The 27,858-nt window shown below is 51.9% G+C and overlaps 10 protein-coding genes across 10 annotated transcripts; 5 read left to right on the top strand and 5 right to left on the bottom strand.

The window, feature by feature from the left end:
- Nucleotides 1-479: 479 nt before the first annotated feature.
- N7532_005386 (glycerophosphocholine phosphodiesterase) lies at nt 480-4,250 on the bottom strand (the record flags this gene model as incomplete). The annotated part of the gene is made up of 4 exons (XM_056617880.1): nt 480-695; nt 756-1,156; nt 1,218-4,052; nt 4,115-4,250. The coding sequence occupies 4 exons, from the start codon at nt 4,248-4,250 to the stop codon at nt 480-482; spliced, it is 3,588 nt and encodes a 1,195-aa protein (XP_056474039.1).
- A 1,677-nt stretch (nt 4,251-5,927) lies between these two features.
- On the bottom strand, nt 5,928-8,534 carry N7532_005385 (UNC45-central domain-containing protein; the record flags this gene model as incomplete). Its single annotated transcript, XM_056617879.1, has 2 exons — nt 5,928-8,366; nt 8,454-8,534. The coding sequence occupies 2 exons, from the start codon at nt 8,532-8,534 to the stop codon at nt 5,928-5,930; spliced, it is 2,520 nt and encodes an 839-aa protein (XP_056474038.1).
- A 1,497-nt stretch (nt 8,535-10,031) lies between these two features.
- N7532_005384 (TFIIH/NER complex subunit TFB4) lies at nt 10,032-11,243 on the top strand (the record flags this gene model as incomplete). The annotated part of the gene is made up of 1 exon (XM_056617878.1): nt 10,032-11,243. One exon carries the CDS (start codon nt 10,032-10,034, stop codon nt 11,241-11,243), a length of 1,212 nt encoding a protein of 403 aa, XP_056474037.1.
- A 376-nt stretch (nt 11,244-11,619) lies between these two features.
- Nucleotides 11,620-13,396, bottom strand: N7532_005383 (threonine aspartase 1; the record flags this gene model as incomplete). The annotated part of the gene is made up of 6 exons (XM_056617877.1): nt 11,620-11,710; nt 11,776-11,918; nt 11,976-12,085; nt 12,137-12,967; nt 13,028-13,227; nt 13,290-13,396. 6 exons carry the CDS (start codon nt 13,394-13,396, stop codon nt 11,620-11,622), a joined length of 1,482 nt encoding a protein of 493 aa, XP_056474036.1.
- Nucleotides 13,397-14,179: 783 nt separating this feature from the next.
- On the top strand, nt 14,180-15,722 carry N7532_005382 (actin-related protein 3; the record flags this gene model as incomplete). The annotated part of the gene is made up of 4 exons (XM_056617876.1): nt 14,180-14,214; nt 14,268-14,290; nt 14,382-14,740; nt 14,823-15,722. The coding sequence occupies 4 exons, from the start codon at nt 14,180-14,182 to the stop codon at nt 15,720-15,722; spliced, it is 1,317 nt and encodes a 438-aa protein (XP_056474035.1).
- A 367-nt stretch (nt 15,723-16,089) lies between these two features.
- On the bottom strand, nt 16,090-17,202 carry N7532_005381 (DUF2985 domain-containing protein; the record flags this gene model as incomplete). Its single annotated transcript, XM_056617875.1, has 1 exon — nt 16,090-17,202. One exon carries the CDS (start codon nt 17,200-17,202, stop codon nt 16,090-16,092), a length of 1,113 nt encoding a protein of 370 aa, XP_056474034.1.
- A 1,002-nt stretch (nt 17,203-18,204) lies between these two features.
- Nucleotides 18,205-20,558, top strand: N7532_005380 (uncharacterized protein; the record flags this gene model as incomplete). Its single annotated transcript, XM_056617874.1, has 4 exons — nt 18,205-18,588; nt 18,637-19,568; nt 19,617-19,935; nt 19,983-20,558. The coding sequence occupies 4 exons, from the start codon at nt 18,205-18,207 to the stop codon at nt 20,556-20,558; spliced, it is 2,211 nt and encodes a 736-aa protein (XP_056474033.1).
- A 771-nt stretch (nt 20,559-21,329) lies between these two features.
- Nucleotides 21,330-24,084, top strand: N7532_005379 (glycosyltransferase; the record flags this gene model as incomplete). Its single annotated transcript, XM_056617873.1, has 6 exons — nt 21,330-21,417; nt 21,471-22,149; nt 22,207-22,731; nt 22,789-23,142; nt 23,208-23,809; nt 23,864-24,084. 6 exons carry the CDS (start codon nt 21,330-21,332, stop codon nt 24,082-24,084), a joined length of 2,469 nt encoding a protein of 822 aa, XP_056474032.1.
- Nucleotides 24,085-24,355: 271 nt separating this feature from the next.
- N7532_005378 (tRNA (uracil(54)-C(5))-methyltransferase) lies at nt 24,356-25,951 on the bottom strand (the record flags this gene model as incomplete). The annotated part of the gene is made up of 1 exon (XM_056617872.1): nt 24,356-25,951. The coding sequence occupies one exon, from the start codon at nt 25,949-25,951 to the stop codon at nt 24,356-24,358; it is 1,596 nt and encodes a 531-aa protein (XP_056474031.1).
- A 399-nt stretch (nt 25,952-26,350) lies between these two features.
- Nucleotides 26,351-27,661, top strand: N7532_005377 (mitochondrial 37S ribosomal protein uS5m; the record flags this gene model as incomplete). Its single annotated transcript, XM_056617871.1, has 2 exons — nt 26,351-27,380; nt 27,444-27,661. The coding sequence occupies 2 exons, from the start codon at nt 26,351-26,353 to the stop codon at nt 27,659-27,661; spliced, it is 1,248 nt and encodes a 415-aa protein (XP_056474030.1).
- Between the last annotated feature and the right edge of the window lie 197 nt (nt 27,662-27,858).

Here is a 27,858-nt window from a genome sequence, read left to right as displayed (position 1 = left end):
ATCAAGTGCGTACGCCAATATGGACACACCTGAGACCCAAAGCCAGTGCAAGCCATGAAAGTCGCTTTCATGTCCCAAATCGCCACCGGTCCATAGGAGTAGTCTCCCGGAGGTGAACAATCGTTATCTATCCCCTAATCGAGCACAAGGCCTCGGTGTAAATCATGTTGCAGCTTGATGGGACGGTGAATCCGATATGGGGGTCAACCAGGAAGGCACCTGGGATCACGAAGTGATACTCATGTGGATTTTTCTTCAATCTTAGTAACGTGGAGTATCTCACTACAATCATAGCCTAGAGAGATAAATTCTTTATTTCCACTTCCATCAGGAGGTTTCTACAACCCAAGATGAGATCAACAAGAACAATGATATTGAAATAATATCGATATCTGCTGTTGAAGCTGGCACAAGCCTAATGCGACTATGGACATAAGAATGCAAATATGTGAGGGATGCAAGCTATGCCAATGACATGCTTAGAGAAAAGTAGAAGGATTCAAATGGTCAGTAGCAGCGTGCTTCTTGGTCGGCTCAAGGACCGGTACCCTGATAGCTCCCTTGTCACCCACCGGCATAGGGTTAGGCGAAGGGCCCGGGGTGCGTTCGGATTTGTTTTGGCGCTGAATGAGACCGTTGGTGATTCCGAGGACGGAGTCGACGATGACGGCGTCAATGCCTTCGGCGACTTGGTACTGTTGGAATTTGTTAGTGACTTGTATTTTGTTTTCCTGGGGTTGGGGGAGATGACTTACGTCCACATTCACGCCATCGTTGTTCAGCGTGCCGTATGAAACGCAAACGAGACCGGATTCCTTGACGATGCGCACCAGACGTGGGCACAGGACGAGTGGCTCGGCCTGGCTGACGATGCCGAGAAGGTTCCAGCGGGACGCGAATCGGATGGCTTCCTGGAGACTGCTGGCGCGGATATCGCCGACGGGCGACGCGCCGGCATCAGTCAGGAACAGAACGGGGATCGAGGGCTGCTTGAAGGAAAGCAAAAGACAAATGTCGGGGTTGAAGCTGGAAAACAGTATGTCGCGGCCCTGGCCCATGTCGTAGACCTTGGCGAGAATCGTGTCCACAAAGGAGTTCAGTTCGACAGCGTAGGTGTCCATCTCTTCCTCCTCACTCTCGTGGAGCATGGGGTATTCTGGCGATCTAGGTTAGATCGTCGAAATGTAGCTGTTCTTCGGGATGGGATTATAACTCACTCAGTTCAATGTTAAAACCCACAGGGTTGGGAATTTTCTTGAAAAGTTCCTCCAAAGTGGCGAAAGGTGCCTGAATGTGCTCGCCGCGGGTGTTACCCTTGAAGCCCTTCTTCTTGAAATCCCGAGTATGCTTGATCTTCTCAGTCAGTTCGGCCGGGTCGTACAGTGAGCCACCGACAGACATGGAACGTTGGCGGGGAGGAATATTCGAGTCTCCGTTGACATCGACGCTATCAGGGAGCGCATTGCGGTGTCGGCCCTTTCCAAGCTCCAAGAACTGATCCAGTGTCAAGGTGTGCACCGGGGCATCAATGCCTGTTTCGCTGACCAGGAAATCATGGTAAATAACAGGCACATGGTCCTTGGTCAGCTGTACGTCAAACTCGACATAGGATGCGCCCAAATTGGCGGCAGCAATGAACGACTGAATGGTGTTTTCACCAAGCTGGAGAGAATTGCGGCTGGCCATGTTCTTACCCAGGCCACGGTGTCCAATAACCATGGTCGAGCTCATGGACCGCCAGTAGGTCTGGTTGCCCGTGATGGACATGTTTGGATGCTTGAAAGGTGTGATGATCAAGAAGTTGAAGGTGACCGATCCAATGACATCCAGGGTGTTTGCCGCAACAATAGGCACGGTGGAGTCTCCCTTCAGATTGATACGCTGTGATCCAACGGTAGGCTTAATGCTGGAAAGCAGTGCAACACCACGGCCAACGACTTGGTCCTTGGATCCTGAGTACGTGGGGACTAGGTCAAAGAGAAGACGGACTTTGCTGGCATTGGTCGAGTGGAACACAATTGGCTCCGTCGAGATATTGTCCTGCACAGGCAGATCAATCACCTCTGGCTCGCCATGGGCACCACTCGCAGTCACCACGAGTGACAGTGAGGTATCCAGCTGTGTAGCATGCGCGTTCTCCATGGGGATTCGGTCGAGGTTGACAGTTTCCAGGGGCTTCCGCATGTCCATGGTGCCCAGGCTCACCAGAATCATGGTCTCGTCGGTGAGATACCGGTGTCCAAATGTTTTAATAGGCTCAGCATTACGGAGGCCAGAATTCCCGGCAGAGGTAGGAGCAGGGGCATTGGAGCGTCGGTCAGTCAAGGATGACTGTGCTGGAGGAGATCCTGATGGAGAAGGGCTGTGGCTAGGAATTGAGGGCGAGGGCTCGGGTTCGGCAGCAGGGGGCCCAGGACTAACCTCAGCCAGGCACCGCGCAATTTCAAGATGGCCTCGCAGCGCTGCGTGTTCCTTTGCCGTCCAGCCAGAAGAGTCGAAGCGCTCCAGATCTGCGCCTGCTTCAACAAGCAGCTTCGCGACACCGAGGGTACCATCCACGCACGCAATGAATAGCGGCGTCCAAGCATAGGTTTTTTCTGCCAGTTCCGTGTTGGCCTTTTGATATTCCGAGCCTTCCAGGATGATCCGCGCACATACGTCGTGGCCAAAGCGGGCCGCGACATGCAGAGCAGTTTCACCCTGTTCATCCTGGTAGTTGATATCAATACCAGCATCCACCAGCAGTTGAACAATGTCCACAAAGTTGGCCTTGGTAGCTAGAGCGAGAACGGCACTGGACTTGGAGACCTGTCTCCTCACCTGGTCGGAATGTCCATGTGTCTCTCTCCAGTTTTCAGCATCCAGGAGGCACCGAGTGGTCTTCGGGTGACCGCCGATCACACTCAGGTGCAGAGGCGCCCAGCCATCCTCGTCCTGCCACAAAGGGCCGTCGATACCATCGCTCACATCGAACATTTCCCATTCTTTGAGGTGCTCGATAATGATTTCGCAAACCACCTTGAAACCATACTGGGCCGCATAGTGCAGCGGAGTCCGGCCTGAAAGGTCCTTGGTCATCAGTGACTCCCGTTGGTCGGGACGCAGGTGGTCTAGCAGATGCTGCAGGATCGCCACTGCGGGGTCATCCCGTCCAAGCTGCTGGGGCATATGCGCTTCTTTAACCACGGAGCGAGGTGGCTGCAGGGTCGGTGGCGCAGCGGGAGTGATGTAACGGGAGGTCTCTGGCGGGAAGTCCAGTACCATAGAAGCAGCCGGTTCTGAATCACTGGTCGACTGTTCACGGCCGACCGAAATGACAAGGCGGTGCAGACAATTGCGACGGTTGATATCGTCGTCCTCGTCGAGGGAGTCCACACGAGCCAGGAGGGCCGTCAGGCAAGCCTTGGCACGATGCAGAATACCACGCTGGATGAGGGTCTTGAGGACTTTGGCGAAGACTCCCTCGCCGGCGTCATCGGCTGCATTCTTCAAGGTCTCAAGCAGTTCCAGAAGAACATGGGTATCGTCCTTTCGCAAGGAGTCATCCACTGATGTCAGCACAACGGCAGGCAAGTTCAAGAAAGGACGCGCGGAACCACGCTTCAGTGACAGAGAAGAGTGAGTCGAGCTCGCGTCATCAGCTATTTTCTCTTCAGTCTTGGCTTGGTCAGTGATCACCGCCATCCAGGCATTGATGCGCTCCTGGGCCTTGATCGCACGCGCATTCGAGGCAAAGGGAGTGGGGTCGACCTTGGTCTCGAGGTAACGCTTCTGCGCCTGAGCGCCGACCTTTTTGTCCAGCTTCTTGGTGATCTTTACGAAGCCTCGGCGGTTGACCTCACCATACCACTGTAAGCGGCGCAAGTGATAGCGCAGGTCCAGTAGGGCCTCACGCAGATCATGGCTCTCCTCCGCCTCCAGCGCGTGATGGCCCTCCATTGAGTATCCGTACCGGTCCTCCAACAGCTTCAAGCGGCGCGAGAACTCGGCATATTTCTTGTTGTAGAAGTAATCGACATCTTCGACATTTCGGTCGAGGGAGTAGAAAAATCCTGAGTCGTGAATTAGAAATAGTTGCGAGGGAGTTTTGGAATCAACCACGACTGCCACTCACCGGCAAGATCCGCATCTTGGCCCGCCTTGACTTGCTCCGCGGCCGATTTGATGAGCTGCTTCAACGGCTTGTACTTGATGTAGTGGGCGCTCCACTCGGGGACTGTGAACTGGGGCAAATTGCGGCCGAACTTCATGTTGACGGTCGGCACAGCTGTCTGCTCTGTCTCCTTGTGCAGTGATGTCCGTTTGGTCTTGATACCACCACTCTATGCCGCTCTCTTTCCTCCACCTAGTATTCGAATTCCCGCCGTCGCAAAGTCGAGAACAACAAAGGAAAAGCCCAGCCTGAGAGTCACAAAGGGTGATCAGGTGAACGGACGTACGCAGGGGTTCAATGGCGCCATGTGGAAGAGTGGGAAGGGAAGTGGAGGTAGAAGAAGTGAAAGGTGGAATGAAACGGGAGCTCAAAGACCGACTGTACCTGCTTATGTGGGGAAGGGGTCAGTGGAGCGGTGAAAAATCGAGCGAGGATCTCCAACAGGAGGTGAAGGCGTAGTGGATCTAAAGGAGAGACGGAGGACCACGTGAAGCCGTGCAAAAAGGTGAAGTCGAATGGGTCCGAGGTGTGCGCCGTCGCCTGGCGGTGATTTGTCGATCCGCGGGGTCGGCCATTGTGGTTCCGCCCCGAGATTCTGCGCCGCCACACAGTCATCCTCGCCGGACGGCTGGGCACCCCGGGGTTACTTGGCGGTACCTGCACTGCCATGGCGAAATGGCGGTCTCGGAGGTACCCAAGAGTACCCTCCGGTACTGCCAAGTCAGGCCCTATCAATTGCCTTCAGGTATGCTGGGGGAGTCAACAGTTGTTGTTCTCCGTCATCCTCGTGATCAGGACAGACCGCTTGGTGTATCGACCAGGGTCTGCAGTTGTCCCCGGTCGGTAAAGCGCTAACGGAGTGAATTAGCAAATAGTTTGGCGATAGTTTCACGACGAAGCCACCGACTCCCCAAGAAGCCTCGTGATTCTGACCCATTTGCCCATTTAGGATCTTCCTGGGGCTTCTTTCTTTGACTGGAGTTAGTACTAATTTCCGAGAATGGTCTCAATCACGGATAAGGTAAACCACCTAAATATAGCGAGCCCCGTGAGCAAGTTGCGGTCCACGATTTATCCAACATCAAGCACGGGAAATACTTTCGGCAAGCAAGAATGAAGGTGTAGATAGATGGAGAAAGAAAGCGTACCCAAGGGCTTTGAGAAACTCAAGGAGGGCATGGCCATCGCCTGACCGGCGGGATTTGCTGCCCAAGTCGGTGCCAATACCCTACCTACACTACACTACACTACTCGTGTACTACATAGCAGGGTACCTGTGGTAGGCAGTGCTCGCACGACCTGGGGAAAGTACCTGAGCACTCTTGTATAGCCAAGCCCACGACATGACCACCCCTCCAGCAAGCACGATGATGCAATCTGTTCTATACCCTGACCTTTCGAGAAAACCTTCTTCCATGCTGCGGAAATCAAAGAGCTCATGGTTTCATATTCTCTATCGCTACTGCAATCGTAATCCTATGCTGAAAAGATACTAATTCGCCAGTCCGGCAACGAACGCCCCAAATCCAGAGTCCCAGCAAAGCCAAGAGAAAGATAGACAAGAAAATAAAACAAAAATAAAGCAAAATCGCTAAACCGAAGGATGTGCTCATGAGGGGTCGGAGATCATAAAAAGGAAACACAGCAAAAGTAGAAATAAAAACGCTCATATTCCCAGTGGAGAATCCCCAGTTTTGCATCTCGTTTCGGGTAAAAGCGACAGAACGTGAGGAAAAGCGCAATTCTAGCCCCCTTCGAGAAGAAAGGCCGGGAGCTACTGCTGATCTGCAACTAGTGGCTTGAGTGCCTCCACCCCGGCCTGTAACACGGCCGGGTTCTTGGTTTTCTTGAGGCACGCGGTCAAAATATCGATACCCCCAGCTGCGTGGACGGCAGCCTTTGCCCGGGTTCCGATGTCACCGGACGACGCAAGGGTCAGATTGCGCACCGAGGCGACGCCGCGGTGGACGAGTGCATCATCATCCTCCTGGCACAGACCCAGTAAAAGATCGACCCCGCGGGGTCGGTCGAGGACAGCCGCCACAGCCGCGTCATATTCCGTCAGCATAGCAATCGCGCCACCGGCGGCTCGTCGAGTCGGAAAATCATCGGCATCAGTCAGTGCCAGGAGAATGTGAAGTCGCTGTGCAGCCCGCTTGGAGCCATCGGCAAATTTGACAATGCCGGACTCACAGGTCATCAGGTTGCAAACCAATTCGCACGCAGCCCGCTGCACACGAGGATTACTGGACAGAAGGAGATCTTCCACCGCGAACCAACCTTCCCGAACGGTGAGTTCGGCCGGCGAACCGTCATGTGGATAGGAGGCAAGATTCGTCAGAGCAAGCAGACTCTCGAAAACGGGAAGGAGATCACGAGGCTGGTCCACTGAGAAGGTTGCCGGCTCAGGGGAAGACAGAAGGGAGAGCAAAGGTCGTACAGCGGTCGTGACTTGAGGGAACCCGGACGACGGGAAAACGTGTGAAGGATCGACGGAGATAAGAATTCGGGCTAGTGCATGAGACGCATTGTGGATTGTCTCGGAGGCGATGGTAGGGCTACCTTGTTTCGGGATCGTCAAGCTGAGCAACAGCTTCACGGCGCCCTGTTGGGCGAGGGCACCGCGTGACTTCTGAACCCGTGCCAGGGCCAGGATGATCTTGGCTGTAAGATCGTGGACGGCAGGCATAGCAAGTCGGCCGCATTCCACAAGAAGAGGCATGACCCCAGCGTCAATAACAACACCACATCGAGCAAGCACCACGTCGTCTTGGTCAAGAGGGTCTGGGCCAGCCTTCGCCGTGGCTTTGCCCGTCGAAGCATCCGCGTAATCCTTCAATTGGCCCATCTTCTTCTGTTCGTCGGAGAGGTTTGGGAGGAACTTTGTGAGGTTCACAATCGTCATCAAGCCGCCGTAAAGCAAAGATGAATCACGGGTATGCTTCTTCAACACCGCAACCAAGTCCCGTGTAAATGTCGGATCTTTAGTCAGTTGCTCCTTCACGAAAGGCTTGACGGAAGAGTAGGCCAGTCCTTCAATGGCGTGCGAGATGTTTTCGACCTTGGATTCAGACATCAGTCCCTTGAATCGTTCCACCAACTCAGAGACGGTGTCTTCCTCCTGGATCTTACCGTTCTCCTCGGGCTTAGTGGGCTCGGATGCCCGAATCTTGGCTAGAACCACAGCTGCCAATTCGGAGCCCTCATCGCTTCCATTTGTCAAGGTGTGTGAAAGCCACTCAGAAAAGTTCTTTGAAATTGCTTCCCGAGAAGGGCGGTTGACACAGGCTGCATTCAACAGCTCCAACATCGACACCTCCACCTTCCTGCGCTTGGCCTCTCGCGTCGCCAACGGGGTCAATGCGTTCATAAACTCATCCGACAAGAAGACGCCGGCAGCTGCAGAGGGCGCGACAGGGAAGACCGCAGCCACGGCCGAAAAAGCAATAATCAGATCGTCGAGGCGGCCTTTGGCGATCATCGCCGAGATCAGCGTGGAGAATTTCTTTGCGCCTGCATCCTTCGAGACCTCCAGATACTTTGCCGTCGCCAGGGTGGCTTGACTGCGCAGCTCCAGTGGTAATCGATAGTCCAGCGAAGTCAGGATGACCTCAAATCCTTCATCATCAAAGAACTTTTGGAGACGCTCGGCGTCCACGGCGAGTAGCCGGGTGATTCCCTTCAAAGAACGACCATCCAGGTCATGGCCGGATTCCATCAGCTTAGCCAAGAAGAGCTGGAACAATTCATCTTCGCAGTGTGTCCGGGTGCCCTCCGATGGCCAGACGCTGGGGTCCAGCACCACGGTGTCCAGACACACTGCTGCCCCATCGCCTCGATCGTAGATCTCGTCAAAAAAAGTCGTGACCGAAACCTGGAGTTGGGTTGAGAAGTATTGGCGCACGCTGGCGCTCTGTCGCACGAGCCCAGAAATGATCTCATCCTGCGTCTCGGTGAGGGCATGTGCTGGTTCTGCCAGGAGCAGCTTCAGAGATTCCAGTGCCACATTCTCCGGCGGTTTCAGGCCGTCCGTGCGGAGGTAAGCCGCTGCCTCCTTTCCGATGGAGTCATCTTTGCGGGTAGTGTAACGGCGGCAGAGACCTAGCAGTGGGTGGCCAATCTCTTCCTCTTGCTGAATTTTGAGGAAGGCGGCTTTGACTTCGGGGTTATCGGAAGCAATGGAAAGAGCCTCTCGGAGGTTTCGTGAGGCCGCCTAAATTAGATATTCTCCTGTGAGTAAATTGACGCCGAAGGCGATCAATTGCACGAGACCGCGCCGGGGTGTGTAGAGTGTCCTTACCTCGCGGTGGCCGGCGTCGACCAACTCGACAGCCTCTCGTGCCAGGTGTACAGCGCGCTCTTCACCCGTTGCTTGGACCATTGCAGGGTTGCTAGGGAGCAGCACGCTGCGGAGATCAAAGTCCGGATATCGGGTCTTGGGGTTTCGATTGTTGAAAGGGTGGTGGAAAAAAGAGTGCGCGAACTTTTTTTCGGGGTGAGGGGTGGGAAGGCGGAGGCGGAGAGGCGGAGCGGAGGAAAGGGAGGGTGATTTATCAGATGGTCTGGACAGGCCACGTCAGGCGAAAGGGGAGTAAGCGGATGCGGCCTGAAGGGGAGAAAGGTTGAAAAAGCAATGGGTCTTGGGTGCTGGAGCTGCTACTACTGAAATTTAGTCGACTAGTCCATGGAGTTACTACTCGTGCAGGGCGATACACATACTCCGGTATTACCAGCCAATCCCCCCGCGGGCCGTATCGTTACGCCATCCCATCTCACGCATTATCAACTCCCCCTGATAAGGCCAACCACAGCGGGCCCTTCCATCACGTTCCTCTGCTTGGCTATGACGACCTGGTGGGCAATCCGTTTGCCCGTGCTCCAAACCTTCTGCGGTGAAGTGCTCAACCCTTCCCTGGGCTCCTTGGCTGAATTCCCCTTGTCCTTTCAACAACCACCGGAAGATAGTCCCAACAGGATGAGCTAAACGCGGTACGCACGACAGCGTCCTCGCGAGGGGCCGAGCATGTGGGACGCCCTCTCATTCGAGGAGCGCGCCGCGTAGCGCTATCCTTAAATTTCCATTCTCCGGCATACAGAGTACAAGCTGTCATAGCTCCAGCGAATCGTCGGTTCCGGGGGTACCCCAGAGGATTCCAAGATTGAGAATTATTGGATCACAAACTGTTGGCATGTAAGGAGCCGTCCAGCTCCTCGCCCTCCCATTCGGAGACCTTTCAGTGTCCAATACTATTGTGTCTTCCCTAGCACAGTCAATCGGAGAAGGCCACCCGTACACTGTAGTGAAGCCAATTTAATAGAAATGGTAAAAAGAACACTATTGGCTTGTTTTGATATTGTCAGGTCAAATTTTGGAGCATTTTGTGAACGCCATTGTGGCACATATATATATCCGCATGAGGGTTATAACTCGATTGTTGTGGGCCCATAGAGGATTCACTGAAAGATCCAACTACATACTCGAGCTTGCAGGGTTAAGGTTTCCCATTGAATGTATGAAGAAATAGAGATATTACGTTAAACCAAATACACACTTCTCGTACTTCAAATTTCCATTCATAATGTTGTCGTATAGAAGCATGGCCAGGTTTTGATCGGCGAATTCATACATGCAGACCGCCTCGGACCACCAGGGCAGGCCGATCCTTATCACCCGTGACCGTCCTTATCGGACTACTTTGTCTGCCGACCAGACAGGCGAACATTCTCCCAAGTCTCTTTTGTCTGGTGTTACTTCTCTCGGATCTCAGTATAGGGTTCGCACGCCGAAGGCAAACCAGACCCCTAGCTGCACCGCAAAAAGTCTCACCGGAGTACCTCTGGTCCTGAGGGTCCGCCCTCAGTGACCAGTACTCACATCATGAATTCTGTCGATGCCTCGGAGCACGTTGAGCAGGGAGCCGTCGGTAAGTTGGATATTAGATCCCTCCACACGCCACTGCGCTCGCGAATGATTTCTTACCATGCAGACCTTGCCCCATCTCTCCTCACAGTCATTCTCGACACCAACCCTCGCGCCTGGGCCGCACTGAAAGACTCACTCGCCCTCTCTCAAGCCGTCGCAAACATCCTCGTCTTCATCAATGCCCACCTTGCGTTCAACTATGCAAACGAAGTCGCAGTTGTCGCATCGCACAGTCAGAAAGCTGCTTGGCTTTACCGTCATGATATCTCCGCGAAACCCAGCACGGATAACGATGGCAACGGGGATATCGACATCGACATGGATGCCCCGACACCTGCCCAGACGAACAAATACCGTCCCTTTCGCCTCGTTGAGGAACAAGTCCTCAAAAACCTAAACGATCTCATGGACTCGACAAATAGCGACGATATCCGAGAGAATACATCAACCATGCTAGCCGGCGCGCTCACACTCGCTCTCAGCTACACCAACCGGCGCAGGATCGCCTGGGCTCAGGAACACGGCGGCGCAGACCTCAACGATGCCGTCGGCGAAGGTAGTGGGGGCACAGGCATAGGATCCGGACTGGGTCGAAGCTCCGCCTCAGATGATGATGATCGCCTCCAAAGTCGCATTTTGATTGTTTCGGTCAGCGGATCCAGCGACTCCGCCCACCAATACATCCCTGTCATGAACTGCATTTTCGCCTGCCAGCGTCTACAAATCCCGATTGACGTATGCAAGCTCAGTGGTGATGCGGTATTCTTACAACAGGCCTGCGACGCTACCAAGGGCGTCTATATGGCACTTGACGAACCGAAGGGCTTGCTTCAGTACCTAATGATGGGATTCCTGCCTGATCAGCGCTCTCGCCGGCATCTTGTGCTCCCCACCAGTGACGATGTTGATTTCCGCGCTGTGTGCTTCTGTCATCGTCGGGTCGTAGACATTGGCTATGTTTGCTCCATTTGCCTGAGCATCTTTTGCGAGCCACCCCCTGGATACGAGTGCTTGACATGTGGAACTGTGTTGGATCCGGCAGGTGATGATAAAAAGCCTGCTCTAATTCCACGGGGAAAGAAGAAGAAAAAGAAGCGGGCGAATGCGACTTCAGCAACGGGAACGCCCGATGCCATGTCGACGCCCACACCTACGCCTGGACCTTGATCTTATCTCAATTTTCGAGTTTACTAGGAGCCTGAATACCTCAAAATGAACTTACAAGAATGCAAATCAATCAGCTTCGATATGTAGACCTTCTAGGGAATCTGGAAACTTGAGTGTAGAAACGCCTAGCCGTCACCGCTGCAAGACTCCTGCCATGTGCACATTGAAAATACCCTTTGTCGAAGACGTATGGGACCACAAAAAAGACCAAAAAAAAGCGGAACCAGTCGCTATCGGTATGCAAAGCGCAGAGAAGTGTGACCAGAGCCCGTTGTTGCCATAATAGAGACAAAAAAATCAAAAACCCCAAACACCGTCACAAAACCACCCTTGAAACTGATTGGAAGAAGTGCGATGAAGCTGAGCTTACCGACGCTTAGAAATTGAGGGTTTCGAAGTAATGCAATCGCTCTTTGCGTTTAGGCTCGGGTGTCTGCTCCTCGTTTTGCAGAGGGTTAGTCCGAGGGCTTTTTTGCGCCGGATCCTGAAGTTAGCTATGCACCTGAGAAAGGGTCTCCAGGAGTGTACGTACGCTGGAGTGCGATTGACTGGCCGAAACATCAGGCCTCCTTGCGCAATACGAACTGGATGACGACCTAAACCTTTTCCTTTGTCCGGGACGCGTGACATGACGGCAGAAGGTAGTTTATCATTGCTCGACATGGATCCAAGCGCCTGCAAGTGATGTCTGTCAACTCATGGATTCGGGTATATGGAGTTGTGAGCACTTACGAAAGACTTGGCATTGTGTGCGAAGTATAGCGCGATTCCGTCCGTTGTTCTTTTAACTGCCATGATACCGATATCACCTCCAAGGGAACTGTGCCGGACCGCTGGGTGACCTAGAGAACTGTTAGTTTCCGACAGATGCTGACATGTGCAACTAGACACACCGATGAATTCGTTGGTGATCATAGCAGAAAGAGCCTCTTCTTCAGTGACTTGTTCAGAATGAGAATTTCCGTTCATCTTTTGACAATGATAGACCCGGGCGGCGCTGGTGCTGGCTGCGAAGCTCGAAGCAATATGCTCCCCCGTACCGGAAGTAACAGCCGCGACGGCAGTCTCGTCTGGATCCTCAGGGTCAACAGGGATGACATGAGTGCCGATGCCAATCAACGCGGCAGGCCCGATTCTTCCACGATGCTTCATGCCAATTCCCCCCGAAGAAGAACCAGCAGCGATGTTTCCGTACCGATCAACGGCAATCGCTCCAACAGTGTCCGTGATTGCATCGCCCCCATCATCACCGAAGCCCTGGCCATCGCCGAGACCCGACCCTTCTGAAAAGGACTCAAAGTCCAAAGGATGAAGAGGTTGGTACTTGAGGGCATCCCGGTCAATTGACATCTCATCATGTGCAGCATCTATGTTCTGACGCATCGTCTCTAACTCGCCTTCGACCTTGGTCTGCATATCGGGGGCCTGGAAACTTTGCGAGATGCGAACCTTCATCGGATCTTGAACTTGACGGAGAAAGTCATCCGGGCGCTCTTTGCGAGCCACGGACTCTTTGGCTTTAATTTGTTCTTTCCAAGAAATCCAGCGAGATCTTGCAGCAGGAGAAACCATCTCATCATTGGTCATGGTAATGAGTCCGTTTTCGAAGGCAAAGTCCTCCGCGCCTTTTCCAGCTAGGAAATTGGGCGGAATGCGACCGCAACCAGGGTTTTTTGAAGCTTTATCGTAAATCTTGCGGGCAAGCATGATGGGGTTCTTGACGTCTGTGACCGTCAGGAATTAGCTAATATCAAGGGTGAAACCATGGCTAGAAGGGATCTTACGGGGTACAGCCCCAGCAGCACCACTGCGCCCAAAATGGTCGACAATCGTGGCATCGCCTTCCACAACACCTTTTTCGTTCAGATTGCTGCCATAACCTGAGTTGGTGATGGGGTCGTCTTCGAGGGCGGAAATGGCAATCTCGACAGCGTCAACGGCAGATCCGCCATTCCGCAGAAAGACCATGCCGGCCCTAACGGCACTGGAAGAGAAAGGTCAGTAACTCAATTGCCCATTCAGGTGACAGAGCTATGGATAACCTACTGCTTGCAGGACAGGAGATGCTGCTCTGAGTTCTCGAGGGAGTGAAATCCCGCTCCGACATGAACGAAAATGGCGCAGAGGCCGTCCGACTGCCCTGCATCACCCATCTTTATCCTTGAGCGTGAAGCGAGAGTACTGACAGCGAGCTCGTGTCAGGTTGATTGTTGATGACGATGCAGGGTGCGTGTGTTAGATGACAGCCTGTGACAGACACGAGGCAGTTGGTCACCAAGTGACCGAATTCTAGAGCTGGGGAGTGGCGGGTAGTCTTGCAGCTGGGCAGATTGCCCAACTGTACGTGGAACAATAGTCGTGTAGATGTGCAGAGCAATGCTCATAAGGAATGGAAAAAGAATGTCGGGGAAGGATAGCGATGCCCGAAGACAGGCGTGAGGATGAAGATATGGGTAAGAGTGGGAAGAGAGAGCGAGAGAGAGAAATTCAACGCGGTGCGAAATAAAAGACAAATTGGTCGCCCACTGAGCTTGGTGTTCTGCCGCACCTTTCCCGGCTGGCAGCACGAGGTGGGAGGAGATCAGAAGTAACTCACGGCATTTCAAAGCCGATCGAAGAAACTATTTACTTTTGGGTACACAATGCTATGTGATCGCCAGTATATACTGCTGACTGGGCCTGTAGAATACTCAAAAGCAAGATAGAAACCAGCGTCTATCGCATTGAATTTCGCTTTTTTTTTTTGTTGCGGGCTTCTCGACTCCCCTACCGGTTGCTATCCAGCTCCAGGCACATGACGTGGGTGCGTTAGTCAGCATGCTCCCCGCCTGTCTGCCTGGGCTCCGCCACGGTCGACTTCATCTCCCCCCCCCATTCTACGGCGGACCTGCCATTCTCCTTAGTATTTGGATTGGCCTGCTGAATCACTCTCCGCCATGGCGTCCCAAACACCTGCCGTTGTCATGGACAAGTAAGTGGCCCAAGTCCCCCCCGGAATTGATTCCAAGCTGACCGGCTATCTAGCGGTACTGGTTACTCCAAGCTGGGTAGGTGCTGAATGCTTGGAACGCAAGCTGTAACATTGCAATCGCTCGCTCCAGAATGAGACTAACGAGATTTCCTTTCGGGTGTTGACAGGTTTTGCCGGTAACGATTCTCCCTCCTTCGTCTTTCCCACGGCCATTGCAACCAGGGCCGGTGCTGGGAGCGCTGGCAGCTCCGGTGCTCGGCCTGCTGTCGCAAACAAACCCTCTTTCTTGTCCGGCGGTGGCGGTGGTAGCTCGCATCTGTCCGCAAAGCGTGGCACCGAGGATCTGGACTTCTTCATCGGCGATGAGGCTCTAGCCGCTGGCAATGGCCCTGGCTATGGTGTCAACTACCCCATCCGACACGGTCAGATCGAGAACTGGGATCACATGGAGCGTTTCTGGTCGAATTCAATTTTCAAGTATCTCCGCGTTGAGCCCGAAGATCATTACTTCCTCCTCACCGAACCCGTAAGGAGACCATCCCCATTGCCCCCCTCCGCCCCGAGATGTCAAAGAGAAATAGAAGGCTAACATCGAGATCTGGGGTTAGCCGCTGAACCCTCCCGAGAACCGCGAAAACACCGCCGAGATTATGTTTGAATCTTTTAATTGCGCTGGTCTCTACATTGCCGTACAAGCCGTGCTTGCCCTCGCCGCATCCTGGACCTCCTCGAAAGTGACCGACCGATCGCTCACCGGAACTGTGATTGACTCGGGTGACGGTGTCACTCACGTCATCCCCGTGGCTGAGGGATATGTTATCGGATCCTCCATTAAGAGTATACCCATCGCCGGTCGCGATATCACATACTTTGTGCAGAGCCTGCTGCGAGACCGCGGGGAGCCGGACAGCAGTTTGAAGACCGCGGAGAAGGTCAAGGAGGAGTATTGTTACGTGAGCCCGGATATTGTCAAGGAGTTTGCCCGCTACGACCGCGAGCCCGATCGTCTCCTGAAGCACACCGTGACCTCGCCTAACGGACGTAGCGTACAAATCGACATCGGATACGAGCGCTTCCTCGCCCCGGAGATCTTCTTCAACCCCGAAATCTACTCCTCCGACTTCCTGACCCCTCTCCCCAACGTTGTCGATGGCGTCATTCAATCTTCACCCATCGATGTGCGACGAGGACTCTATAAGAACATTGTCTTGTCCGGCGGTTCCACCCTGTACAAGGACTTTGGCCGTCGTCTACAGCGTGATATCCGCCACCTGGTGGATGACCGCATTCGTGCTTCTGAGGCCCGTAGTGGCGGTGCTCGGAGTGGTGGTTTGGATGTGGCGGTTGTCACGCACAAGCGCCAGCGACACGGTCCCTGGTTCGGAGGCAGCCTGCTGGGTCAGACGCCCGAGTTTCGGAGCTACTGCCACACCAAGGCCGAGTACGACGAGATTGGCCCCAGCATTGTGCGCAGATTCGCACTGCTTGGTGGCCCGGGAAGCACTTAAAACAGTGTCTCCTTCAGTATCGTGTCTTCACAGCCTGGTGTAGCTGGACTCTTTTGTTCATAATCCGTTATTTTATCTCTTCCTACTGTTCGCATGCTCCTCGTTTTATTTCTGGTCCAAAGCAGGCGGCATGTTGGTGAGTTCTCAGCAAGTTATTTCTGGCTCCCAAGTAGATAGACGGGTGGATTTTGAGCCTAAGACTTTTCTTTTATTAATTTTCAGAAGCGTCTTGAAAATGCAAAAATTATTATCTACTATCCAGTCGAACCCTTTTCCCTAAGTTTTGACACATGGATCCCACACCGAAGCATAGGAAGACAAGGACCATGATGTTTCAAGATTATCGGTTCCATTTTCTTTGGTTTATTCATACCTTTTGCACATGGCAATGTCTCATACTTTCTGTTTTTGATTCCAACATGGGCCCCTCGATCAACTTGACTTTTCGCCCTTCCCACCATGACATGATCCCAGCCAAAAGCGAGCTGAAACAGCCCAGACCGATGAAAAGACCAACCCCAAAGCTCGGACGGTTATGTCTATCATAATACCACATGAAAGTCGCCATGCCAATCTGGAAAAGACTATTGAGCAGCATATTGATCACGACAAAGTCCATTTTCCACGAACTGGTGGCTGGAGCAATATTGCCCGTCGCTGTTTTGATGAAGTCTCTATTGTCGGAAGCTTCCTCAACAGAGCCAGTATCCCATATTCTAAACCAGCTTGCATTACGCTTTGCAAGTTGCGATACCGATCTTTTTGACTTTTCCTTCGAGCCAAAGTGCCACATAAGCAGCCAATATGTATCACGAATCCGCCACGGTGCTAGGCCCCACGAGGTCAAGCAGAACAATCCGTTGAGGATTTGCGAATCGATCTCGATCCACAGTTCCTTACGCTCCTTGCTCAAAGAACCAACATTTAGCAAAAGGAAGAACAGCATGGCACCCCAGGCGACAACGTTGAGGCCATAGATCGTGATGAAAAGGCCTGTCGGGGTACAGATAAATCTCCAAACCGCAGTCGATATCTTCTTGCATAGACTGCGCCATGACAACTTTGGCATGTGTTCGTTCCGGTGGGTTTCGATGTGTTCAAGCTGAGGTACATGAGGCATCTCAGAAGACTCGTCCATCAACCTCCCTGCTTCCGAAGACTGGAGATCAATCGCAGGCGCAGTCGCTCTCCGAACCATCTGGCCAACGACCATATCTTGCGTTTTAACTCGACGTACACTGCGGCCGTGTATATCAAACCCCACTTCATCTGATGATTTGAGATCCATGATATTTGGGGCGTGCGCGATGGCCGTGCCCGTCGCCTGCCACATCCCGCCGGCGGGATTGTATGCGAGGAGCCTCGTGGCAGTCGACAACGAGCTGGAGCGCAATCTTCTTCCCGTCTGTAACAAGGGTATCATAGAATCCATGGTTTTATTGCCTGATTGGGCTGCCCGCTCATCGGTTTCGGTGTCCATAACGTGTCGTTTCAGCCCTTAAATCTCAGGTATGTGAAAATGGATCGAATGTAGTCGGAGAGGTATCATAGGAGCAAGAAGGGCACAAAAGGTGACCAAAAAATCTCTCAAGGCTCGATAGCTGCCCGTTGCATATACCAAAAATATGATGAACCCCGCAGCAGAATCTTTTAGGCATCTAGGTAGAGGAATGGACAGGAAGTTCATCTGCGTGGACAAGGGCAAATCAGGCTTCAGGCTAATGGTACACAGGAGGATGAAGAAGTAGTTTCGTATTCGTGTTCGGGCATGATACGCTTTCAGTGTATAGAAAGGCATCAATGTTTCGTTGGAAAAAAAAAATAAAAAAAGAAAGTTGCTGCGACCCTGGAGGAGTAAGGCCGCATCCTGTAGATGCTCAGGTGGCAACATTCGTACTCGTATTTAGTGCTGTTTCTGAAGGAATTAAGGAATTAAGGAGTTTTATGGATGAAATACCAGGTTCAGGCCAGAATCGAGGAGTGGGTCAAAATTCTCCATTTATGTTTTTACAAACGCCGACTACTGGTCGTCGCTGATATGTGGAGATCCAATGTTGGCATAGAATACGAGTACGAGGGTCTAGCGCGGCTTTATTGGATCTTGAATCACAGGTGCATACTAGGAACTACTAGTGAAGTCTTGTATCCGTTCGATTTCAGTTTGCTTCAATACCATACCTTTTTAATACTGGGCCTATCTTACCCTTCAATGAGCTTACACTAATACCGCTCGAGGTCTGGGGGTTTCTAAGCGGGCTTGGGTTGGTGTCCTTGTCGCACTTCGCAAACGGAGAACTCTTCATCCAACTGCACCTGCACATCCCTTGAAACGACGCCGTATTTTTATCTGTCTCGCTTACCCTGTGGGTGTCGACTAGTTGTCATCAGCGTTACAGCCTTCAGGCTCGGATCTCAATCACTTCTGCTGTGCCCGACTCGGTCCAAGTTCCGACCTGACGTGATAAGAGCCGGGCGCATGAATATGTGCTCACACCGGCTGCGTGTCGAGGGGAAGTCCTTTCGAGATCCTCAGAATCGAGAAATTATTCTGAGGGGAATCAACGTGGCAGGAGAGGCGAAATACCCGAAATTTCCTGACCTACGATCACACAACCCAGAAAACTTCTTCGATGCGGACAATGTCTCGTTTGTCGGACGACCGTTCCCTCTGGAGGATGCGCATACTCATTTTAAGCGACTCCGGGAATGGGGATACAATTGCATTCGATACATCTTTACCTGGGAGGCGATTGAGCATGCTGGCCCTGGTGTTTACGACGAAGAATGGCTAGACTTCACTATTCAAGTGCTCCGAATCGCCAAAGAGTATCGTTTCTATGTCTTCATGGATCCGCATCAAGATGTGGTAAGACGGTCCAAACAGCTTGGGAAGTCCTGGGCTAATTATTTCCAGTGGTCCCGACTATCAGGAGGTTCAGGAGCACCTGCATGGACCCTGTATGCAGCAGGTCTCAATCCACGAGCGTTCAAGTATACGCAAGCCGCTCTACCACATAACACATGGGAAAACCCTGCACAATTTCCAAAAATGCTATGGTGTACAAATTACTCGAGGCTAGCCTGCCAGACAATGTTCACATTATTCTGGGCAGGGAGAGACTTTGCGCCGAAGGCAGTGATTGATGATGTGAATATTCAGGATTACCTTCAGGATCACTTCATCGCGGCATGCAAATATCTCGCGCAAAGGATCCACGATTCAGGTGACCTAGAGCACGATGTGGTTATTGGATGGGAAAGCTTGAATGAGCCCCATAAAGGCCTTATTGGCATCCAGGATATATCAAAGATTCCACCAGAACAGCACCTTCAGCTAGGGACATCGCCAACTGCCTTTGAAGGCATGACTATCGGCTCTGGGAGACCTTGTGAAGTGACAACTTGGAAATTCGGGAGATTCGGACCACGACAGTGTGGCACTGAGCTGATAGACCCAAATGGGGAGTCAGTATGGCTCCCAGCCAACTATGATGATAGCCATTATGGCTGGCGTCGAGACCCTGGTTGGAAACTCGGAGAGTGTATCTGGGCACAACATGGGGTTTGGGATCCGACCACAAACGTCTTACTACAAAAGGACTACTTCTCAAAAAAGCCAGGTTCTAATGAAAGGCTTGACTATGAAAAGTTCACCAACTCCTATTTTCTAAGTCACTTCAAAGCATTCAAAAAGGGTATTCGCAGTATCTGCATCGGCGCTATTATGTTTTGCCAACCTCCAGTTATGGAGAAACCGCCAAGTTTGAAGAATACTGTCGATGATGATTCAAATATGGTTCATGCTGTTCACTTCTATGATGGTCTGACACTTTTGACAAAGCACTGGTTTGTACTAATTACCCGGCTCTGAAGTCATTCCCTAATTCTTTCTAGGAATCGGCTGTTCAATATCGATGTGATTAGCATTCTTCGTGGAAAACACCTATCACCAATATTCGCAGTCAAGTTCGGCGAGAAATCGATCCGGAAAAGCCTGCGGAGGCAGCTGAAATTTCTCCGCGATGAAAGTCTGATGCATATGGGAGAGCATCCCTTGATTTTTACCGAGATCGGGATTCCTTTTGATCTTGATAATAAACATGCATACAAGACAGGGAACTACAAGAGTCAAATTCGAGCAATGGATGCAAATCATTTTGCATTGGAAGGCAGTACTGGTAATGGGTTTACCCTGTGGGCATACATGGCCGAGGTATTTATATCCTTTCATATGATGTGAGCCATACTGACTGTGCCTAGAATAATCACGAATGGGGCGATCAATGGAATGGTGAGGACTTGTCAATATTCTCCCATGATGATTCAGAGCTACCGAGGATTGTTTCTTCTATGAGTTCAGAATACAGTGATCTGTCTGGATGTCATTCCCTTGAACAGACTAAGGGGGTGAATACGGATGTCCAAGACGCCTTGTCACTTCGGCCGATTTCGGGTGATTGTGACCATTGCCAGGAAAATTTGCCTCAAAGGAGAGGCTATCGCGCAGCAGAGGCATACATTCGCCCAAGCCCGATCCACGTGAATGGTCAATTGGGGAGCCATGTTTTCAACTTGAAGAAATGCACCTTCATGATGGATCTGACTGCAGAAAACACGGCGATACATTCGCCAAGCGAAATATATCTGCCGGACTTTCATTTCCCTGATGGAACTATCGTGGTTACGGTGAGTGATGGGAAATGGGAAATTGTCGAACAGGACATTCATAACACGAAGATCAAATGCCTGAGATGGTGGCATCCCGGAGGACAAATGAACGTTAAAGTAGAAGGAGCTTCAAAAGAACCTCGGAATCTGAGGACTGGCTGTCTATAAATGTCCCCAGAGAAAAACTGGCTGCAAGGAGTTCTAATACACTACTGTGCCACCCTACATTCTACATACGAATCATGATCTACTACTCATAGCGATTTGACATAGGAGGGTAAGCGCTCTAAAATTATATTATTATGAATATTGGCCGCTAAAAATTGAATTGTAGACTGACACAGGCCTCTAATTTGTTCTGTTCTTTCTGCATCCTTGTAGACTGATACGATGGCCACAGGTCACATGACTGTTCACCCGGCCTTATCTCGACCACGAAGCTTCCCAAGGGTTCTCCCTCTTCAATCACGCAAATTTACCATCATGACCATTCTTACTGCCTCGGACAATAAACTACCGCAGCCTTGTGTCGGAGTCGTTCCGATCGTTTGCGCATCAACGAAGCACGTGCGGCATCGTGTGTAATATTACAGAACTCGTAAGTACTAGTACTATATGGTTGCGGTATGTATCAGATTTGCATCTCCACCTGCCCGTCTTGATCTCGAACCTTGTTTTACTAGCGAAACATTTTTTTGGGATGGCCAATTGCGACGGCAGTTGCATGGCCATAGTGCTCTGTCAAACAGAGGACGACGATGCCAAGCCGTTAATTCGTGGGGCCTTTGAGTCACTACTGTACGGATGTGCTGGGAAATTTCCCATCTCTCGGCAGCCTTGACCATGTTTCTTTCCAAGTTAAAAGCTTAGAAAATTTGACATTTGGTATTCCTACCAACTCAAAGATTCTTCTGCCGCGCTTTATGCCCCAAAATCCTCATGGAAGATCAACCCCCACGATATTCTATGCTCGAGGCAGCTGGCTGGCCTGAAGATGAGTGTCTTCAAAGTGCAACAAACGTCAACAGTGAGATCCACAAGGCCTGGACTAGCAAATGATGCGATGTTGACCTTTGACAGATGATGGCCGCGTTGAGGTCAATCTCGACTCCAAGGTCTGTAAAACTGTTGCGAAGCTCATTCAGATCCCACGCGAGGAGCAGACGCCACCATCGATACCCGATCATGCAGAATTTGCTGGCTGCGATATCCAATTGAACATTGTGATTCAAGTTGTCGGTAGTCGGGGCGACGTCCAGCCCTTTATTGCGCTGGGAAATGAGCTCCAGCGCTATGGACATCGTGTGAGACTGGCGACTCATGGCCTATTTGAATCCTTCGTTCTGGAATCAGGTCTAGAGTTCTATCCTATTGGCGGTGATCCCTCGGAGCTTATGGCCTACATGGTGAAAAATCCCGGCTTGATACCACAGATGAAAAGCTTGCGGGATGGAGAAATTCAACGCAAGCGGGCCATGGTGGCCGAGATGCTACAGGGCTGTTGGAATTCATGCATCAATGATGATCCAATAAGCAAAGCACCTTTCGTGGCCGATGCCATCATCGCAAATCCTCCTAGCTTTGCCCACGTTCACTGTGCGCAAGCTTTGTCTATTCCCTTGCATCTTATGTTTACGATGCCATGGAGTAGTACAAGAGCCTTTCCGCATCCTTTGGCAAACCTCAAATACTCGAATACCGAGCCAAAAATCGCCAACTACATTTCATACGGCATTGTTGAATGGATGACATGGCAGGGGTATGAACCGTGCACAAAGGACCTCCATTTTGATCGAAGACGTGCTAACTTGTCTAGTCTCGGCGATATCATCAACGAGTGGAGGTCCACGCTTGATTTGGAGCCAGTGCCGGGTACTGAAGCGCCCAGTTTGGCCGACACTTTGAAAATACCTTTTACCTATTGTTGGTCACCGAGCCTCATGCCGAAACCATCAGACTGGTCATCGAATATAGATGTCTGCGGCTTCTTCTTTCGGTCTCTTCCAGAATACACTCCGCCTTCTGACCTCGATACGTTCCTTCGAAGGGGCAGCCCTCCAGTTTACATCGGCTTCGGTAGCATTGTCATCGAAGATCCGGTTGCAATGACAAAAATCATAAAAAGAGTTGTTAGATCACTCGGTATTCGCGCAATAGTATCTCGTGGCTGGAGTAACATCGGAGATTCCGTATCTGACGAGCAGATCTTCTACCTTGGGGATTGTCCACATGAGTGGTTATTCCAACATGTCCTTGCTGTTGTTCACCATGGAGGTGCAGGCACCACAGCATGTGGGCTGCGTTTTGGAAGATCCACAACTATCATCCCGTTTTTCGGCGAGTATGCTCTCCTTATCATGATCATTCAAGTGCTTTTTTATATACTGACCTCATCTAGTCAGCTCTTCTGGGGTAATATGGTTGCTTCCTGTGGCCTGGGACCAAAACCTATTCCGTACCGGTCTTTGACCTCTGATAACTTGGCGGCGGCCATTCAATTCTGTCTCCAACCCGAAGCGCAGTCTGCGGCACGAGATGTCGCAAACCGGATGACCCATGAGAATGGTGTGGCGGCCGCGGTTGCTTCTTTTCATCGCAATTTACCGTTGGATGACATGCGATGCCACGCTCTCAACTCTGAACCGGCAGTGTGGCGATTGAAAACATCCTCCAAGACCCATATTCACTTGTCGAAAATTGCGGCGGAGGTCTTGGTGGACCATCATCGTCTGAAAATGAATGATCTTCAACCGTAAGTACACTCGTCCAAGAGAAAGTCTCCCTCCCATAGAAAAATTTGACTTAGACGAAAGGCAGTTATCATGTCCGTCCGATTTATATTCAGAATCGACGCTGGGATCCTGTCACGGGCACCGCTTCCTCGCTGATCACTACCGGCACCGATATGCTGAAAGCGACAGGCGACATTGTTTACCGACCATACGTGGAATTCTCGCGAGCCCCCACGAATCAAGCAGAACGTGCTTATCCCGAGTCATCCCGCTCCCAGTCTCTTGACAATGCGTCCGTCATTGAAACAGCTTCTGTGGATTCTTCCGCCACAACTAAGCCTTCCAGGTTAAGAAACACCGGCGTGGCAATGGGCGGCTCAGCAAAAAGCCTTGGAAAGGCAGTTGGAGTTTGGTATAAAGGCATGCTCATCGATATGCCTTTGGCTGCGGCAGAAGGCCTCAGAGCTGTACCCCGGCTATATGGCGACGAAGTCAAAGATCATGGAATCGTAACGGACTGGAAATCCGGTGCTACATTTGCAGGGAAGAACTTTGTTCATGGAATTTCAGACGGTTTCAGCGATATTTTCAATCAGCCATACAACGGTGGCCAGGAAGAGGGAGCAAAGGGTGTGATGAAAGGAATCGCGAAGGGGACACTTGGGGTGACTACCAAGGTGTCATCAGGTATGTGGATTCCACTAGCGAATTTGATTGAATAATACTAAAGGACAGTCACAGCTGCTTTGGGGCTGGTAGCCTATCCTGCTCACGGGATTATGAAGAGCCTGTATGTGGCCACACATTCCAAAACAAGAAAACGTGTTCTCCAAGCGCGCGTACGAGAAGCAAAGTACCTAGCAGAGCATTCGCCCAAGGCACAAGGCAATCGTCAGGCCATCATTCGCAATTTCGAGGCTGTCTATCGCAACCCTGTCAGGACTGCCAGTTCGTCCAGCTGAAAGTGGTGAAGCTCATTGCGAAATCGGACAAAACCAGGTATGCACAATTTGAGCATCACATCACACGCATCTTGTGGACTACGACACTCGTGGAATCTTGGAAAGATAAGATCGCGAATCAGAGCTATAATTAAATGCAAATTATCATTCACCATTTTGCTTTACTTTTTTGTATAGCTCCCGTGATCAACGCCAAATAATGCAATATATCCAGCCCAATTCTATGTATTACACTAGCAAACAAAAGTTTTGACAGACCCAAGCGGCCATATTATTCAGACTTTTGAGGGAATGTAGCCCGGTTCAGAATTGCAACACCTTCGACATGTCCGGTCTGGGGGAAGAAATCAAAGCCACGGATACTTTCGATCTCATAACGAATGTTCCGCTTCTCATCACCCTGTACCATAACCGCGACATCGCGAGCTTGAGTGTGAACGTTGCAACTCACGTAGACAACGCGACGAGGACCGAAGTCGAGAAGTTGCTGGAGGAAGTCCTCGGAGCAACCCTTGCGAGGCGGGTCAATGACCAGCAAAGTCTGGTCAGGCGGGTACGGGACGTCCTTGAATAAGACGGCAGCGTCCGCAGCGGCAAAACCAGTACTAGGCAGAGCATTGGCGCGAGCGTTGTCACGAGCACAGACAATAGAGTCACCAGCAACATCAACACCAAGACTTGACTTGAAGAGAGGAGAGAGTGTGATAGTGAAGAGACCGGAGCCCGAGTAGGCGTCGAGAAGGTATTTGATGGGCTTGGAATCATTTTCGTTGCCAGGAGGGAAGACCTTGGAGCGGATATACTCGGTAAATCCTGACAGAATAGAGTTGTTGTTCTGGAAGAACCCGCCAGCTTTGTTGCTGAATATATAGTCGTCAATGTATTCGACCGACACTGCATTGTTGTCGGTGACGCAGCGCTTTTCCACAGTATAGTCTTCTTCCTCAATTGTGATCAGGTCACCGCTGTCGGTGCCCTTGGTTGGTTCAAGTCCAGGAATGTACTTTACTTTGGTCTTAGCACCCGGCGTATCCTTGGCGATGCGAGTGGTCGACTCGCGCATCAGTAGAGTGGCACCCTTCTTGTAGGAAGCGATATTTTGAGCCACGCGTTTCCTCTCGCTCTTCAAACCGCGGCGTACAATATCTGTTCCCAGAGGGCAATCTTCGATATCCATATCCAATTTTCGATTCTTGTAGGTGAATCCAATGGGAGGAACCTCTCTCGGAAGCGGGTTTCCATGTTCGTCTTTCTTGGGGTGACCGGCTTGCGCAAAGTGAGGGGTGAGTTTAGTTCGATATCCAAATTGCAGAGGCGATGGGAAGGTCGGTTCAATGGCTGGTACCAGATGAGGAACGAGGCCAGAGAAGTTGGCGTAGGCTTTCTCCACAATGCGGCGCTTATGCGCAAGTTGATCCTCGTAAGACATCATCTGCAATTGGCAGCCGGAGCACTTGCCGAAGTAACCGCACTTAATGAGGGAGTCATCTCTGGTCGGGCCGGGCTCGATCACGCTTATAAAGTCGGTCATACTGTAGTGGAGGTCCCACTCATGGCGCACCACTTTTACCCGCGCTTTGTCGCCGGGGACTGTGAACGGCACCACGAAGACATGGTTCAGGTGTTCATCATACGCAAGACCATCGCCAGTCGAAGAGAGCATAGCTATCGTCACGTCGATTTCGGTGAATTTCTCAGGCAGTGGGGGCTTGTCGCCATTGGGCTGCTGTTCCTCGGACTTGGGCTGGATCAGCTTGTCGACGTCGGCCTGCAGGACTTCATCGTGGCCGCTGCTCTTATTCTTATCGAGCTTCGCCTTCTTGCGCCTCCTCGCCTCGAACTTCAAGTTATGCTTCTGGTGATTCATTTTGGGCGGACGTCCGGTGGGCGGAGATAGACCTTTGGGAGAGAGAGGGTAGGCCGGATTCGAACTGGGCTGTACTCGAACTAGTGGGCGCAATTGGAGAGAATTGAGAAAAGGCAACCGCCAGCGAGAATAGCGCACAGCCAACATATGCGACGGAAAAGCGCAAAAAGAAAAGCGGCGGGCGATTTCCATAAATTTAAGCTGGGGCTTACCAACGCATCTCCCGCGCTGCTCATTGGTCGGGGGCTCACCGCCCTCGAGCAAGAAATTCCATCCCGGCGCTGCTCTTCCGCCGATTGTTTTGCGTGTTGCAATCGCCCTTCGCTCTTTAATTCTTTCTGTTTGAGAGTTCGTGGCTGGCGCGCTGCTGGCCGACGAGCCGTTACACCGCTACACATCATGAGCTTTGCCCGGCCAGCGAGATGTCTGTTCTGCAACTTCTCCCGAAATGCGATCCCCGGCACGCGAGTCCCTCGTCGCCAATTCCACCCGACCCCGGCGCCATTGTCGAACCGGAAACCCAAGATTCCCAGTGTTAAGGCCCCTGAGAAACAGAATGGCTCGTCATCTCGACAAGACCTGAAGCCGGAGGACTTCAAGGCCTACACCGAGGAGGAGACGGCCCACCTGGCCAAGGAGTATTCGGCCGCCCAGATGGAGGCTATCAAGGCTGGTGAAGCAGCCATCAGCCCTAAGGATCTGTCCGAACAGTCCGTTCGCCGTACCGACCCCTACCGATTCAAGTATCTCGACGACTTCTCCGTTATCGAACCCGGTATCGATCGCCACGTCCGCGCCCCCGAGACGAACTCTGATTACAACTTCAAGCTGAAGTCCGAGGATCAATTCATTGAGGATTTTGGTCGATTCTTCGCCGAGTCGAATGAGGATATCAGGCCAGCGGACTTTGTGCGATTCGCCGAGTCCCTGCGGTTGACGGAGGGCAAGGAGGAGAACGAGTTGAACCCGCACAGCGCTCTGGTGCCCGATCTTTTCGGCCCCGGCGAGACCATTGACGAGCCTCGCGTGGAGGAGCGCAAGACTGCGGCGGAGAAGGGCGAGAAGGAGCGTTCTCTGGAGGCTGAGGAGTTGACCGATGCCCTAAAGAGCCTTCTTTTGGCTACCGGCTACACCGAGCGTCAGGTCCGGGAGCTGCGCACCAAGACTCTTGTTTCTCACAGTGTCGTCAACCAGACCCGTCTGGGTAAGGTTCGTCGCGCCTACCGTTTGTCCGTCGCTGGCAATGGAAACGGTCTTCTGGGTATTGGCGAGGGTAAGTCCGAGGAGGCTGCCGATGCCAAGATCCAATCTCAATACCGTGCCATTCGTAACATGCAGCCTGTCCCTCGCTATGAGAACCGCACCATCTTCGGCGACGTCAAGGGCAAGGTCGGGGCTGTGGAGCTGCAATTGATGCACCGTCCTCCTGGTATGTTTTCTTTCTGTATCCTCTCCAATTCCACAGCGAGTCCCCACCACTAACAACTTCCAGGCTTCGGTCTCCGTACCCAGCACCTGATCTATGAAATGTGCCGTGCCGCCGGTATCCATGACCTCGCTGCGCGGGTCAACCGCTCCCGGAACAAGATGAACACAGTCAAGGCTGCCTACGAGGCTCTCATGAGCCAACGCGACCCGGAGGAAGTTGCCCGGGCCCGCGGCAAGAAGATGGTCGATGTCCGCAAGGTGTACTACGCGGGGAAGGTCTAGGCATCGCGTCTTGACGAGCGGTCAGGTCGTGCATTGTTTCTCGGCGTGTATATAATGTTCTTCTATTCCCTTCTCCTTGTCTTTTGCATGTACTTGTAAAATCGTTGGTCATATGTTCAAAAAGGAATCCAAACTCATTGATGATGTTGTCTCCTACACTAGTGTTCTCTTGGCTACTGCTGGATTTTGAAATCATG

The sequence above is a fragment of the Penicillium argentinense genome (genome assembly GCF_028826775.1).
Source record: "Penicillium argentinense strain IBT 30761 chromosome Unknown utg000005l_segment0_segment0, whole genome shotgun sequence".
In the NCBI taxonomy this organism is placed as follows: domain Eukaryota; kingdom Fungi; phylum Ascomycota; class Eurotiomycetes; order Eurotiales; family Aspergillaceae; genus Penicillium; species Penicillium argentinense.
Note: the sequence above shows the minus strand (reverse complement) of the source record. Positions and strands in the feature narration are given on the sequence as shown.